Genomic DNA, 15024 nt, shown 5'->3' with positions numbered 1-15024 from the left:
GGTGAGTGTGCGCGGCTCGGGGCGCGCGCCCGGTGGCTGCGCGGGCGCGGGCGGCTGCGAGCCCAGATTGGAGCGGCGGCGCGGCCGCCTGGGCGGCCCCTCCCGGCCTGGGGTCGGCGGCGCCGCGGCCGGGCCCTCGGTGCGCCTGGGGCCGCGATCCCGCGTGGGTCGGGCGTGGGAGCGGCTCTCGGGTGGGTCCTGGGGGCCCGGGGCCCGGGGCCGGGGGCGGGGATTTCCGGGGAGAAGGAGACTCCGGGCAGCAGGCCCCCGGACAGGACTTGAAGGCAGAGACTGGGTGAGACAGCTGTCCAAGGCCAAGGCCAGGTGGGGTGGGACATCCCGGTCCGAAAGAACCCTCTATCGCTCAGACTCCGTCCTGGGCTGGCTGTTTGACCTTGGATAGTTCACTTTCATTTCTGGGTCTTAATTTCCTCATCTGCAAAATGGAGAGCTAGGACCTATTGTCTTTCAAGGCTTTTCCACCCTAAAACTTAAGTGTCAGGCCCTCTATGGCCTTTTGTTGGGGTTTTCCAATTTAACAAAAACAAAACCTGATTTGTGAAAACTGTAAGCTGTTTCTCGCTCTCTCTCTCACACGTCCATCGCAGTGAGGCACACGGTTCCTGGGGAGACCGGGCATTCTGTCTCCAGAAATGGAGACCTTTGCTCAGGGGCTTAACGATACCTTCCTTTTCAGGGGCTCACCAGCTAATTAAGAAAGAAGCACGACTGGAAGGTCTGGTTAAAATGCAGAATCAGCAAAGGAAACTAAGGAAACCGGGGAGTGGATGACCGGTTAGTTGCAGGAGCCTCGGGGCTGTGTTCACTTGCTGGCTCCGTCTCCACCCTGGTGTCTGGCTCTGTCTCCCAAGTCCCCCTAGGGCTGGTGCAGGGCTGAGCACAATGGTGGGCTCAGGACACACTGGAAGGTGATGGGTCCACATCTGCCCAAGGCTGGTGTTGCCAACCCCCCTTCCACCCTCTGCAGCCTCCAGGTTGGACCAGGGGCTGCAGGGTGAGTGCAGAGGGCCGTCGCTGGGCCCATCCTGGCCTCTGGTCTGTACCTCTCTCTACTTGGCAGTCCTTCTCTCACCTCCACTTTTGCAAAGCCTTTCTCCCACATCAAGGTACTGCCCGCTCCCTCCGACTGCCTTGTTTGGTCATTGTCTCTTTTTTCTCTTTCTCTGAGTTCATCTTTCCCACCAGATGGGATCCCAGGCAGGGAGGGCTGACCAAGGACTTTAGATTTTATTTTTGGTGTTTGAGTTGAGAAAGCACAGGGCCTGACACTTCAAGGTTCTTAGGGAATGTTTGTGGAGTAAAAATAGTGACAGCTGTATTCCTTGGGCGATTCCTATTTGCCCGGTGCTGCTCTGAGTGATGTACATGCGTGAACTCTTTTAGCCTCAGTTACGATATTATCACCCTTTACATGTAAAGAAACCGAGGCAGAGAGAGTTAAGTGACTTGCTCCAGGTGACACAGGTGGGAAATGGCAGGACTGGACTGGTACTTTTTAACCATTACTCCTTATTTCAGATGAATGAATGAATTCCGATTGAGACTTTGCAGGAGGCTAATTGGGCCAACTGGGGTGCTGGAATTTGTCCCCAAAGACACTAGTTGTGGGATTTTTGCAACCAAATGGAAACTTTCCGCAGGGGAAGGCTATCTGGGCAGCTCCAGCCTGGGGGTGGTCCCTCCTGCCTGGAGGAGGGGTGTGGGCTCCTGGGTCCCACAGGCCTCTCTGACACACCAGTGCAGCTTCTCTGGCCTGCAGGCTGCTAGCTCTAACATCCCTGGGATGTCTGGGAAAAGTGAGTTTTCTTGTCTGGGAAATGGGCCCAAGGATTATATTTGCCTCGCGGGCCCTGGAGGTGAACAGAGGAGGCGGGGAAGGGCTTCTGAGATGGTTGAGATTGTCAAGTGCAGGGCCGACTTCCTCAGGCTGTTGTTGAGCTTTTATACCTCTTGAGGGGGGTGCAGGCTACGAGGAAGGAAGTAAGGGGTGGTGCAGTTGACTGGTTAATGTTCAGCAGTATTTGGGAATGCCTGCTGTGGGCAGGCCTCAGGCTAGGGGAAGGGGAAGATGGAATGTCAGAAACCAGCAGGAGTTTGCTGTGCAGGCACCCCGACCCACCCTTTTTTTTCTTTTCTTTTTTTAGGGTGGATTAAAGAACAGGCTCAGAGACCTGGGTCCGGAGGCTCAGGGCCTAGGAATTATGGGCTTGGACTCTGGAGCCAGATGGCCTGGGTTCCCCTCTTGGCCCTCTGGCTTCCAGCCACCCCACCGTGGGCAGGTTTCTTTACGTCTTTGCCTCTCCGTTTTCTCTCCTTCTGAGGCAAGAGGCCTGTTGGGTGAGCAGGGTACTGGACGTCAACCCTGTGTCTCCTTCCATTGTCCCTGGGGCATCTGTGCTAGGTGGGGTTCCCTGAAGCCATTTTATAGATGAGGACAGCAAGGCTCAGGGAGTGAAGTACCTTGCCACAGAGCATGTGACGGGGCTGAGCAGGGATTCAGAATCCAGGCTCTCTGGTGTTCAAGTCCTTGCTTTTTCATAACATTTTGTTGCTTTCTGGCCCCAGAGCCGGGTATAGGGCTGGTGTGTGATACTTGGTAGCCATCGGCTCATTTTTGTATATTCTTGGTTGGTGGAGGGGGCTCCCAAGTGATCTTCTGGAGCTTACCTCACAGCTGGCTCCAGGTGCCTGCAGCCTGATCCGTCACACAGGCTCCCCACTTAGAAAGCCACCCCCTCACCTGGTGGAATGCTCTGCTGTCACCGTCTTGAATTTCTTCGTCATTTTTGAACAAGGGACCCCCACATTTTCATTATGCACCGGGCCCCACAGATGATGCAGCCGATCCTTTTTAAAAGACTGAGAGAAATGGAGGGCGGTGGGGGTATGGGAGTCAGGCTTGTTAGGGGCCCTGCGCCATGGCGGTCAGCCCCCAGGCCAGCTTGGAACCAAGCAGACGTGGGCCAACCGGACGCTTGTTTTCAACCAGCATCAGGAACCATGGCAGCAAAACCCAGTTCTACTGGACTTTTCACCAAGACGGGTAGCCAGGCCAGTGTGTCATCCTGGGGACTCAGGCATGGTCTTCCTTGGTGATGGGTGATTTGTCAGGGCCCCAAGTGGACACATAACAGAAAGAATGAGTGTGCAGGCTCCAGCCAGAGAGTGTGGCGCCGGAGACTCTGCTTTGGCATCAAGAGAATCCCCATGAAGGACATTTCTGCTTTACGGACGAAAGTGTCTTAGGGTCATGATCTTGCCCACTGTGTTGTCACTGACCCAGCTCCCAGGGCTTGGAAAAAGCATTTCCGAGACCTTTGGGAGCTAGGTGCCAGGAAGATGCATTGCTTTCCTCACTGTCCTGTTTCTGACCTCCTTGTAGATAACAGGAACTGCCTGCGACTGCTTCACCGGCAGTATTTCTCTTTTAGCTTTGGCCGCCGGGAAGCTCAAAACCGAATTGTTGGCTCAGGCATGGCAACCGTGCTAAACCCCGAAACAACAACAGTGAGCGCTGTATTTGTGGGGTGCCTCCTTTGTTCCAGATGCCCTTGTCTGTGCTTTATATAGATCCTGCCACCGATTCTTTTGTAGCAGCCTGGTGGGGAAGACACCACTGTTTGAGGATAGGGAGCTAAATCTCTTGGAGGCTAAAGCACTTGCCCAGGTTTATGTAACGAGTAGGTAGTAGAAGTGTTGTTTACAGTAATAGCTCATGTTCTTCAGCACAGACTTCCGCTGCCTCTGCTAGGGACTCTGATTGCCTGAATATCTGGGTATTTTTGTTCTTCGTGGTTGTTGTTATTACTCTTATTTTTTGTAATCTGTATTTCCCCCCATCCTGATTTTTTTTTTTTCCATTTGTATTTTGTAATGTCTTCTGGGAAGCTATTTGAGATCCTTTGCATAAACAAGGCTTCCCATGATGGATATACTGGTCCTGCGTCTGGTTGCCTGGGGTGCCTGGGCTGCTGTCAGTAAGGGAACAGAAATCCCAGATGCCTGGGAGCAGGGCCTGCTCACTTCTTGAGTTCCCGGTGAGTGCCTGGATGTGTCTGAGCTGGAGAAGACCCAAGACCAGAGGGAAGTTCTCAGTTCTCCCCTGGAGGAGGGTTTTATTTCTTCTTCTTCACTCCTGAGAATGCCCCTCAGTATGACTGGAAAGAGCCAAGTCAGTAGAAGGACTCTCGGTGGCTCTCTCTGGCCTTGGGATGACTTTGGCCTTGGAGGAGCCAAGGAACCCAGCCTGCCCAGGCCTGAAGTTCTTTCTTGTGCTGTTTTCTGAAGGCAAGCGAAGCGGCGTTGGCTGCTCCAGAATGAATCACAGCTCCAAGAAGGGGAAGTAGAGCCCAGCTGGCGCTCGGCTATGGCCTGTGAACCACCAATGGGCCCCAGCGGGGCAGCCAGCCCACTGCCCACCTCCTCCCCGGGCTGGAGCGCCTTGCCTGGAGGGAGTCCTCCGGGCTGGGGGCAAGGTAAGGTCATGACTCTTTTTCCCCCCTCCCCCTTTCCCCAGGATGCGGAGCTGGACTCACATAGCACAATGGAAGGAGGGGGGGCGTGGAGGGCACAGAAGGGCCTTTAGCTAGGGGTGGGCATTTTGGGATACATTTACAGTCCAGTCTGTCATTTCTATCCATTCTCTCTATCCCCATCTTGTAGACCAAGTCTCTGTCACCTTCTGCTTGGACACCTGCCGCCCTATCTTCCTAGCTGATCTCTCCTTCTTGCCTCTTCCATTTATATGGCATGTAGGGAGAGCTTTTAAAAATGCAGAACAGACCATGTCACTTTCTGCTTCAGTGTTTCCCACGGGACTTAATGTGAAGATCTTTCCATCACCAGCTTGCAAGGCCTGCCTTAGTGGTTCCTGCTGCCCCTGTTCTCCGTTCCTGGCATGCTGTCCTGCCTCAGGGCCTTTGCATCTGCTGTTTCTTCTGCTTGTTATGCTCTTGCCTTGCCTTCTTACCTCTGATTAATTTCTAGTCCTGCTTCAGAGCTCAGTTCAGATATCCCTTCCGTGGGGAATCCTAAGTCAGGACTCCCTGATATATTCCTGCTTCTCCCCACAGCACTTATCCTAGTCTATAATTAAATAATGACCTGTGTCATAAAGTGATGAATGTCCAGCTTCCCCACTAGAATGTCAGCTCCATGAGGACAGGGGCTCTGTGTTGCCTTGTTCATCCCTGCATCTGCAGTATCTAGCACAGGCTTGGCCCATAGTAGACACTTACTGAGTGAACAGAATGAATGGGCGGCTCGGGGTAGGCATTTTGAATTGTGGCTGGTTACTTAGATGATTTGAAACTTGACTATTACTAAACTAAAAGGGTTTCTTTTACTACTACTGGTATTGGGAAAGCAGTTTATACACTCACACACGCGCACATGCACACACACGTGTGCACGCACACGTACACACCATTAGAATAAAATGGGATGAAATAATTTTTCTTTAGAACTTTGAAGACATTGCCCCACTGGTTTTTGGCAAGCCAGTTCTTGCTCCTTTGTAGGAAATTGCTCCCTGCCACACACACACACACACACACACACACACACGCATACACACTTGTGTGCGTTCCCACTTCTTTGGTAGCTTTTCAAGCTCTTTTTCTTATCTAGTTGTAAAAAAAGTATCTCTAAGTGGAGACTTGCTGTTCCCACTCTAAGGAACAGATGAGAGAGATTATTGCCAAGAATCCAGGAACTTGGTTTGAAAGGCAAACAAAGACACCTCAAAAAATCTTGGCGTTGCTAGAGCAAAGCATTTTCCTCGGGGTGCAAAGAGCCAGTCTAGGGGAGCAGTTGATGTTCCGCAGGCCTGGTGCCCCGGTCCACGTGGGTCTTGTGTTCTGTGCCGTGAAATGCAGAGCTAATCTGTGGCCCCGCCTGGCCTGCCTGCCTGCCTTTTGGGCACTGCCTTGCCTCCAGCTGCTTCTCTTTCTTACTTTCATTTCCCCTGGTAGCTTTGGGCAGGCCTGTTTGCCTTTCAGAGGCTCTGTTCCCTTTTCCATGATAATGGTGTCCATCTCTGAGGGCTCTCAGAGGCTGAAATGCGATTGAGACCTTGAAGCCCAAGCTCCCTGCCTCATGCCTTGTGAGGGCTCAACACCTGGAAGCTAGTCTTATTTTACCTGATTCTGTCTTCTTTCTGCCTTTATTTTCTTCTTGTCCAGCTTCTCTCATTTGCTTATTTTTAAATCTAATTTTATCTTTTCCTGTTTTACTTTATGAAGTGACCTTAAATCCTTCCTGGAGCAGGTGTAGGAAGGTAAGAACAAATAGGACTAAATCCATGCGCGTGGATTGCTTTATTGCAACTTTTGAGTCCTGACAAGCTTGCTTTTAAATTGGCAACAATAGTGGCTAGTTATGTTGTGCCAAGCCTTTATTTTCATCCTCTTATTTCTCTGTAAAGTCCTCTGTGGCGGATATGATCCCCCTCCAAGTGAGGAATCCGGCCAGGGATTCAGGTCACTTCTTCAAGGCTCCTCTGTGAGCGAGAGGCTGGGCTACACTTCGAATCCTGAAGCTCTCTAGCGTGTGCTTTCCCTGCCTTGCCACCTTGCCTCCATACCCCTCACCTCTTGCAAAGACCTTAAAAAAAAAAAAAAAAAAAAAAGAGGAAAGCAAATAAAGTTCTTTTTGGCAGGGGGTCGAATGCTCTGTCATTCGAGCTCATAGGCGATACCCCAGGGCATTAAAAAAAGAACCCTATTGGGGTTGGGGACCAGAGTTCTGTCCTATCAATTCATTTATACATCAAACATTTATTTAGTGCCTACTGTATGCAAATACTGAACCCAGCTCAGGGGATTGGTGATGAACAGAACCAGTATGGGAGTACATAGTCTGGTGTGGAAGATAGGCTTTAATCAACCTAATTAAATACATATGTAAGCAAATAGTTGCAAATACATGTATTTATTCTTGATGAGAAGAGCAGTTCTGAGTAGGTTTAGCAGGAGTTGATCTGTTAAGGTATAGTGTCAGGGAAGACTCCCTGAGGAAGTGGTTAATGAGTTGGGATACCCTTGATGAGTAGGGTTTAACTATGTGAAGTCCAGTGGAAGTGTTCTAGGGAAAGGGAACAGCATATGCAAAGGCCCTGGGGTGGGAGAGAACGCCACATGTTCCAAGAACAAAGGAGGCTGCTGTGGCCAGACACAGCACTGAATGGCCCGAGGTGAGTTTAGCAGGAGGCTGGTTCTAAGGGCTGGGAGAGTGGTAAGGAGGTTGGTTTTTGTCAGTAGAGCACCAAAAAGCTATTGAAAGTTTTACTCAGAGGATCGATGTCCTCCAGTTTGTGTGCTGGCTGTTGTGTGGAGAGTGCATTGTAGGTGGGAGGAGTAGGTATGGAGACGCCAATGAGGAGGCCGCCACAAGGTCACGACGGAGAGTGAAGGTCTGGCCCAGTCTTGCGGAGGACATGCAAAGAGGTGCGTGGAATTGAGAGATGTTCTGTTGGCCCAGTTGACAGGGCCCAGAGAGGGGGTGCGTGAAGGGATAGAGAGAGTGGGTGGGCCAGGAATTTCCAGGCAGGTAGGACTAGGCATTTTGCTTTAAAGACTCAGGTATTGCCCAGAGCTAGCCTCTGAGGGGACAGGTTTGGGCCAGCAGATAACATACTGATGGTTTGATCTCTTCCGTGCTGCTTTATCTTCTGAGCCGTGCCCACAGAAAATGTGCCAGCATACCATTCCCCAGCCTTGCATGGCCAAACACCGGCATCCCCCAGCCCCGTGCCTGCTGACCTGACCTGTGGCTCATGGGGCCTCATGCTTTGGTGGAAGGAGATCTCGATCCTTCTGTCCAGAGTCTCTCTACTCAGATCAGAAGGTGGATGCAGTTTCATTCCGTGGCTGGTCCTCCCTGGGCCTGAGGGGCTTTCAGTCCAGAGCTTTCACCCCAGCTGGCCTCACTGGTCTGGCCTCCTTGCCACCTGTGGCCTCCTCGTGGTCCTGTGGGGAGAGTTTTGATAGCTGTTGTGACCAGGCTGGGTTGATGCGGAGTGTTTGTTGAGGTTCGACTTAATTCAGTTAGTGCTTTTGAAATGTTGAGTGAGTTGCAGATACCCTGGGGACGGGGTTACCAGTAAATCCGTGTATTAGGGGGTGCCTGGGTGGCTCAGTTGGTTAAGTGTCTGTCTTCGGCTCAGGTCATGATCCCAGGGTCCTGGGATCTAGTCCCGCATCGGACGCCCTGCTCAGCGGGGAGCCTGCTTCTCCCTCTGCCTGCCACTCCCCCTGCTTGTGCTCTCTCTTTCTCTCTGACAAATAAATAAAATCTTTAGGAAAAAAAGAATCAGCGTATTAGTTTTCTGTAGCTGCTGTAACAAATTGCCCCCCACAGAGGGCTCGCAAAACACAAATCCATCTTCTTCTAGTTCTGGAGGTTCGAAGTGTGGACTGAGCTATAGCCCTGTGTCAGCATGTCAGCCAGGCTGCTTTCCTGCAGGAGCCTGGGGAGAGTCTGTTTCCTTTTCCAGCTTCCAGAGGCCGCACACGCTCCTCGGCTCGTGAACCTTCCTCCATTTCCAAAGGCAGCCACGTTCCAGCTCTGTGCTTCTCTTCTCCCCATCACGTCGCTCCCAACATTTTTAAAGACCCTTGTGATTACATCGGGCCCACCCAGACAATCCAGGAGAATCTCCCTATTTCAGGCCAGCTGATTGGAAACCTTAATTCCATCTATACCCTTAGTTCTCCTTGCTGTGTAAGGTAACCTATTCGCAGGCTCTGGGGAGTACAGCGAGGACATCTTTGGGGGTTCATTGTTCTGCCTACCCCAGTCAGACTGAGCCCACTGTGAGTGTAATATGTAGGTGAGCTTCCTTTGCGGTGATCATACAAATGTCTGATACATCACCTGTTCCATGTAGTTGTTGTTCAGTGTCTGTTTAAGTCTCTTTTGTGATGGGGAGCTCGCTTCCTCCAGTTCTTTGTTGGCTCTCATTCTTGGCAAGTTCTTCCTTCTCTGGTCTTGCCTTGTGTCCAGATCGCCTCCACGTTCTGGTCCCAGTTTTGCCTCCGCAGGGGCTTCTTGACAAGTTCAGTGCTTCTGGCATAGGGATTCGAAGTCCCTCCTTGCCATGAGTAAGGGTCTCACGGCCAGAGGAGGTGATGCCAGCAGGCTCTGGGCTCGTCCACGGTAATTCTCACCCAGCCAGCTGAAGCTTCCGGTCTGTTTTCAGAGCTCCGCAATGGCCAGGTGCTCACGGTTCTCCGGATCGACAATACCTGTGCACCCATCTCCTTCGATCTGGGCGCCGTGGAGGAGCAACTGCAGACATGGGGCATTCAGGTGAGTGCTCATTTTATTGCGACCCTCTGCCATTTTTTCCTTCCTTCCATCCACCCGCCTGTCTGCCCATCCATCTATCCTTTCATCCAGTTGTTCACAAAATATTCGTTCAACATGGACTCTGTGCTCCGTGGGGTGGGGCAGGTAAGGAGGATGTATGGGAAGTGTCCCCTCCTCCCAGTTACTTCACTTAACAGATAGGTGTTTTGGGGTGCCCATCCTTTGCCAGGCGCTGAGCTGGGCGCTAGGTACCACGGCGGTGACCGGGACCCAGCGCCTGGGCTCATACTGCTCATAGAGCCCCGTGCAGGAGATGGACTCACGCCAGGTACGGCAGGACAGCAGGATCTCAACACCGCGGTAGCGGACCGTATGAGGTGCTGAAGCCATTCACAGGAGAAAATGATGAACTCTCCTGGGGAAGCAGTGGTTAGGAAAGCGTCACGGAGGGGCAGATACTTGATCTGGGGTCTTGAAGGAAAAGTAGGAGTTTGCTGGGTAGACAGGAGGAAGGGCATTTCAGAAGAGGGAACTGTATACTCAAAGGGAAGGTGCCTGGATTCATTAGATGGTAATGCAGTGCTTTCAAGCATAGTGATTTGAGGCATAGGCTTCTCAGACCCGTAGGTCTGGGTGCAGATCCAGCTCTGCTGCTTCCTGCCTGCGTGACTTTCTGCAGGTGACTTAACCTCTCTGAGCGGCGGTTCCATCCTTTATAAAATGAGGGCAATGTTCATACCTATTACCTGGGGTTTTTGTGAGAGGAAGTGAAATAGTGCTTGAGAAATAGTTGCACTCTGTCTGGCACATAGTACATGTTCTATACATTGTAGGTGTCGCTGTTGTTACAAAGTAGCCATAGCTGTGGCGGTCTCTGTTCCCGAAGCCCCCAGCGTCACCAGGCCCTCCCCTGCACCACCTAGGGAGGACCAGTTATGGAGGGGAAAGACACAGAGCTAATTTTACCCTGATTTTAGAGTTTACTTCTTTCGAACGGAATTGTGTTCCTGTTTCAATCAACATCTTATCATTCAAAGGGAAACTTCTCAAATTGACGGTACTAAGCCCACACCAGCAACAGTGGCTGGTTTATCATCCAGTTTATCATCCAGCCTTTGTCCAAAAGAACATTTTTCTTAAACTGTTATCTGCAGATGGGGTTTCCCTAACCAGGGAACAATTTACATAATATTCTACCATATTCCTAAATATCCTCTTTAATGGTTAAATTCTATTTTTTTTAAAGATTTTATTTATTTATTTGATAGAGCACGAATAGGCAGAGCAGGAGACAGAGGGAGATGGAGAAGCAGACTCCCTGCTGCTGGGAGGGAGCCTGATGTGGGGCTCGATCCCAGGACTCTGGAATCATGACCTGAGCCCCGAAGGCAGACACTTAATGGACTGAGCCACCCAGGCACCCCTAAATTCTATTTTCCTAAGCAGTCCACTCTTGTAGGGCTTTTGTATGCTATGCCATTTTTTCTGGGGCTGGGGGGGCAGGAAGGTGCCAGTTTTCAGTACCTTGAGCTGTATACACACATCTGTCAAAGTAACACATAACCACTGGAGTAGGCAGAACAAAGGTCCCCTCCAAATGTCCATATGTATGTACATGTTATACGTACACTTATTTTATAATATACGTGTTACAATTGTATATGTGGGGGGGCGCCTGGGTGGCTCAGTTGTTAGGTGTCTGCCTTCGGCTCAGGTCATGATCCCTGGGGTCCTGGGATCGAGCCCCGCATCGGGCTCCCTGCTCTGCGGGAAGCCTGCTTCTCCTTCTCCCACTTCCCCTGCTTGTGTTCCCTCTCTCGCTCTGTCAAATAAATAAATAAAATCTTTAAAACAAACAAACAAACAAACAAAAAAAAACAATTGTATATGTGGTACGGTAATTAATATGCAAGCCACCCCTTGCATTGCAAGGGAGGTATACTTATGGTCCTCGTTTTGCAGAGGAGGAGCCTAAGGCTCAGAGAAGTGGGGTTCCTTGCTCCAGGTCACATGGCCCATGAATAGAAGGGCCAAGGTTCGGACCCAGGCTCCTGACTCTAGGGCCTGAGCCTTAACCGTTAGGCTGTCATGGGTCTGCCATGAGGCCCTGAGCCTGGGGCTGTAGGATCCCCCCCGGGGCTGTCCTGCTGGATCTCGAGTTGTCCCACCTCCCCCATGGTGCCCAGCCTTCCCTGATGTGAGGGCTACATCCTGTGATCCCCAGTCTGAGTGCTCTGAGCTCTTCATTCTGCCTCCCGGGGCAGCCTGGATGGTGCCTGATCCCCCTTCCACCTGATAGTCACATGAACTGGAAATGACTTGCTTGCGTGCAGGAAGGAGGTGGGCGTGGTTCCCCATGGCTGATTGGTCTCTTTCCCTTGCACGGCCAAGCAGGTCCCTGCCGACCAGTACAGGAGCTTGGCCGAAAGCGCCCTATTGGAGCCCCAAGTGAGAAGATACATCATCTACAACTCCAGGCCCATGCGGCTGGCCTTTGCTGTGGTAAGGGGCGGGGGGCGCCGCGCTAACCCTGGCCCTGCTGCGGCCCCCTGTGGCGTGGCTGAATTTGGCGCTGTGTTCCCGAGCCTGTCCGTGTGGGTAAGGGGTTTGGGGCTGGTGGTCCAGCTGCCTGGGATGGAGCAGTACACACGGACCTGGATGTGGTGTGAGGAAATCAATGGGAGAGAGTCGTAACCAGATCCCCAGGTAAAGGATGAGAGGCCGAATTTACTTACTAAGGACAGAGCTTGGGTTTGGAAATCTGAGGACCCATCATTGTGACTTTGGACTCAATGTCTGGCTTTGGTTAAGACTTGTCTTCTTCCTGGGACTTGGTTCCCCCATCTGTTCAACAGATAGGTCCATTTCAGCTCTGATCATACCTACATGAACGTGTACAAACATCTGTGTGTATGTGCATATATATATACATATATATGCACACACACATGAAGACACAGACATATGAACATCCATATCCACCTATGTATATACATACAGACACATACACATACATATATAGGTACAAATAGCAGAGCCAGTATTTGAACCCAGGCAATCTGGTTTCAGCATCTGTGCTCTTAACCACTCTGATCTGCCACTTCTCTGTACGTACACATGGCCCAGTAGCACTCTTTACTCCCAAGGCCGCTGCTAGAGAAGGCAAAGGAATGGCTACTGGCATTTGGTAATTCTCTAACAAGTGCTAGGCTGTTACACACATTGTCTGATCAACCCTTATAACAACCTGTGAAGCAGGTATTATCCCCATTTCACAGATGAGGAAATTGAGGCTCAGAGCATTGTTAATAACTTGTCCAAGGCCACACATAGCTGTTGAAGGATCAGTGTGGGTTTCTGACTCAAATTTCTCTCACTCCCGGGACCCCCTGCCCTCCTTCTGCTTTATTTCAAGTCAGGGTAAGCAAGGATTCAGAGGAGCTCTCCTGACCCCTTTCCTCTACTGTTGCTTGTGGACAAGGAACAAGGGCTCCTCCTCACAGACCCCGATCATCCCTTCCTGGCCCTGTGAGCTCTTGGTCTCCAAGGAGGGCGTCGGATGTGTCCGAAGCGTGTCTCCCTTTGAATGGAGTGGCTTCGTTCGAGCGCCGGTATTCCTGATCGTGCTCTCTCTCCGGTTTCTCGCAGGTTTTCTATGTGGTGGTCTGGGCCAACATCTACTCCACCAGCCAGATGTTTGCCCTGGGGAACCACTGGGTGGGTGTGCTGCTTGTGACCCTGGCCGCCATGAGCCTGACCCTGACCCTCGTGCTCATCTTCGAGAGACACCAGAGGAAGGTGAGTTGTCCGGAGACCCCAGCCGTGCTCCCTCCAGAAAGGGCGCGCTGGCGGGAGAATCCCAATTCTGATCTTTCTCTTTTCCCTGCCCCAGGGAATTTCTCCGACCATGAAAATTCATGTGGGCCCTTGGGCCCAGTGACTAAAAGAAATGAAATCACATGTGTGATTAATTCCTCTCTGTTTTCTTTGTCTAATCCCTGGGGGTTGTTTTTCTGGAAGCAAGCTGTGTTTCGAGAGAGTCTGGGGCGGGAAGAGGAGGGCATGTTGGGTTTACTGAGCCCTTTCACGCTAAGAAGGGCCGAGCTGGGATTCAAGGCCAGGGCACTCAGATCCCAGGCCTTGTTCTCAGTCAATATCCTACTGCATTGGCGGTCTGCAGATGGCTGCCGTCCCCGGTGACCAGAAACATAGTGGCTTAAAACAATGCAATGTATTATCTTAGAGTTCTGTACTTCAGGGCTGCGTCCTTTCTGGAACCTCTACGGGAGAATGTATTTCCTGCGTCTTCCAGCTCCTGGAGTACCCCCTCCAGTCTCTGGCTAATGACTCCTTTGTCTGTCTTCAAAGCCAAAAATGGCAGGTCTAGTTCTTCTCACATCTTTGACTCTGAGTCTTTTGGCTCCTTCTTCCACTTTTGAGGCCTCTTGTGATTACTTTGAGCTGTCAGGATTATCTGGGACAAACTCCCTTTTTTTAAGGTCAGCTAATTAGCAACGTTAATTCTACCTACCACCTTAATTTCCTGGCACAGACTTGGACTCGGAGATCCGTTCTTGCCTGACTCGGGAGGAGAGGGATGCTGGGAAATGTGGTCGGAGTTTGGGGTATGAATTCCGTTTAGTTCCTATGCTCACAGGGACAGCTAGGAACTTTATGAGTTAATCATCCTGAAAAGATCTTTGTTGGGCTTTGCGACAAGGCTGACGAAATGATGCTGCCCTTGGGCTCCGTGGAAGCTTTCATGGCTCTTGTGCTTGGCATATAAAAAATAAAATAAACTGGCTGCCCCTGCAGCGAGAAACTTCTCTTGGCGAGGGGAAAAAGCAAAGTATCCTGCCTTAGCAAGAGCAAGGGAAATACCTGGCACCTGTCAGGGCCTTCAAGGATGCAGATGTAAGGAACGCAGTTCAGGGAATGCCCATGGTGGCCGTCCGCCCTCTTCTTTGCCTTCCTTGCTCGGCTGGTATTCATGGCACAGAGATGAAGAAGACCCTGTGTCTTTACTCATAGGTGCAACATGGAGGCCCTGGGTATGCAGTGGCCCTCTTGTCATCAGTGTTTGCTCATTCAGGGAACCTGAGGTTCTTTCACTCCTAATAATGACCACCATTTAATGAGCACCTACTATGTGCCTTTGGCACCTGCCACCTATGGCCACCAACCAGACAAGGAGGCAGAATACCTCTGCCGTTGGCTAGCTCTGCAAGCTGGATAAGGTGTTACTTCACCCCTCAGGGCCTCAGTTTCCTCGTCTGTAAAATGGGATAGTAATCGTAGCTCCCACAGGGCGCCTGACTGGCTCAGTCGGTAGAGCGTGCGACTCTTGATCTCCTGGTTGTGAGTTCAAGCCCCACTTTGGGCATAGAGCTTACATTTTAAAAAAAAAAGGAGCACCCTCATAAGATTATTGGGAGAATTAAATGACTTAATACGTGCAAAGTACTTATAATAGTACCTGGTGTAATGTAAATACTCAATAAGTATGAACTGTTAGGATTATTGACTCTGTTTGCCAGTGGGGATGCCACAGCTCAGAGAGGTTAAGTAACCAGTCTGTGGTCACACAGGCTCCTGGGGTCTTGCCTCAGCTCAAGGATTTCTTCCTGCTTGGATCCCTCATCACTTGAACCTTGCAGCGCTCCCTTCCTGACCACCATTGTCCCTCCTCCTGTC

General features: G+C 51.2%; 1 protein-coding gene across 9 annotated transcripts in view; it reads left to right on the top strand.

Annotated features, from left to right (window-relative positions):
* TMEM268 (transmembrane protein 268) overlaps positions 1-15024 on the top strand; it is a 209507-nt gene that overhangs the window by 1296 nt on the left and 193187 nt on the right. For 6 of the 9 annotated variants that reach the window (XR_004681235.1, XM_035015974.1, XM_035015975.1 and 3 more), the window contains exons 2-5: positions 4309-4496; positions 9221-9330; positions 11725-11832; positions 12979-13128. Coding sequence is in view for 8 of the 9 variants with exons in the window: in XM_035015974.1 (XP_034871865.1) it covers positions 4309-4496; positions 9221-9330; positions 11725-11832; positions 12979-13128 (556 nt within the window). In the remaining variant the exon portion in view is untranslated. Of the gene's footprint in view, positions 1-109; positions 192-277; positions 796-4308; positions 4497-9220; positions 9331-11724; positions 11833-12978; positions 13129-15024 lie in introns of those variants that run through there. The other 3 variants (XM_035015976.1, XM_035015979.1, XM_035015978.1) reach the window with 3 other exon arrangements.

Source organism: Mirounga leonina, unplaced genomic scaffold, assembly GCF_011800145.1.
Source record: "Mirounga leonina isolate KUSES-001 unplaced genomic scaffold, KU_Mleo_1.0 Mir_170, whole genome shotgun sequence".
Taxonomy (NCBI): Eukaryota; Metazoa; Chordata; class Mammalia; order Carnivora; family Phocidae; genus Mirounga; species Mirounga leonina.
This window is presented reverse-complemented; position numbering and strand designations above follow the sequence as displayed.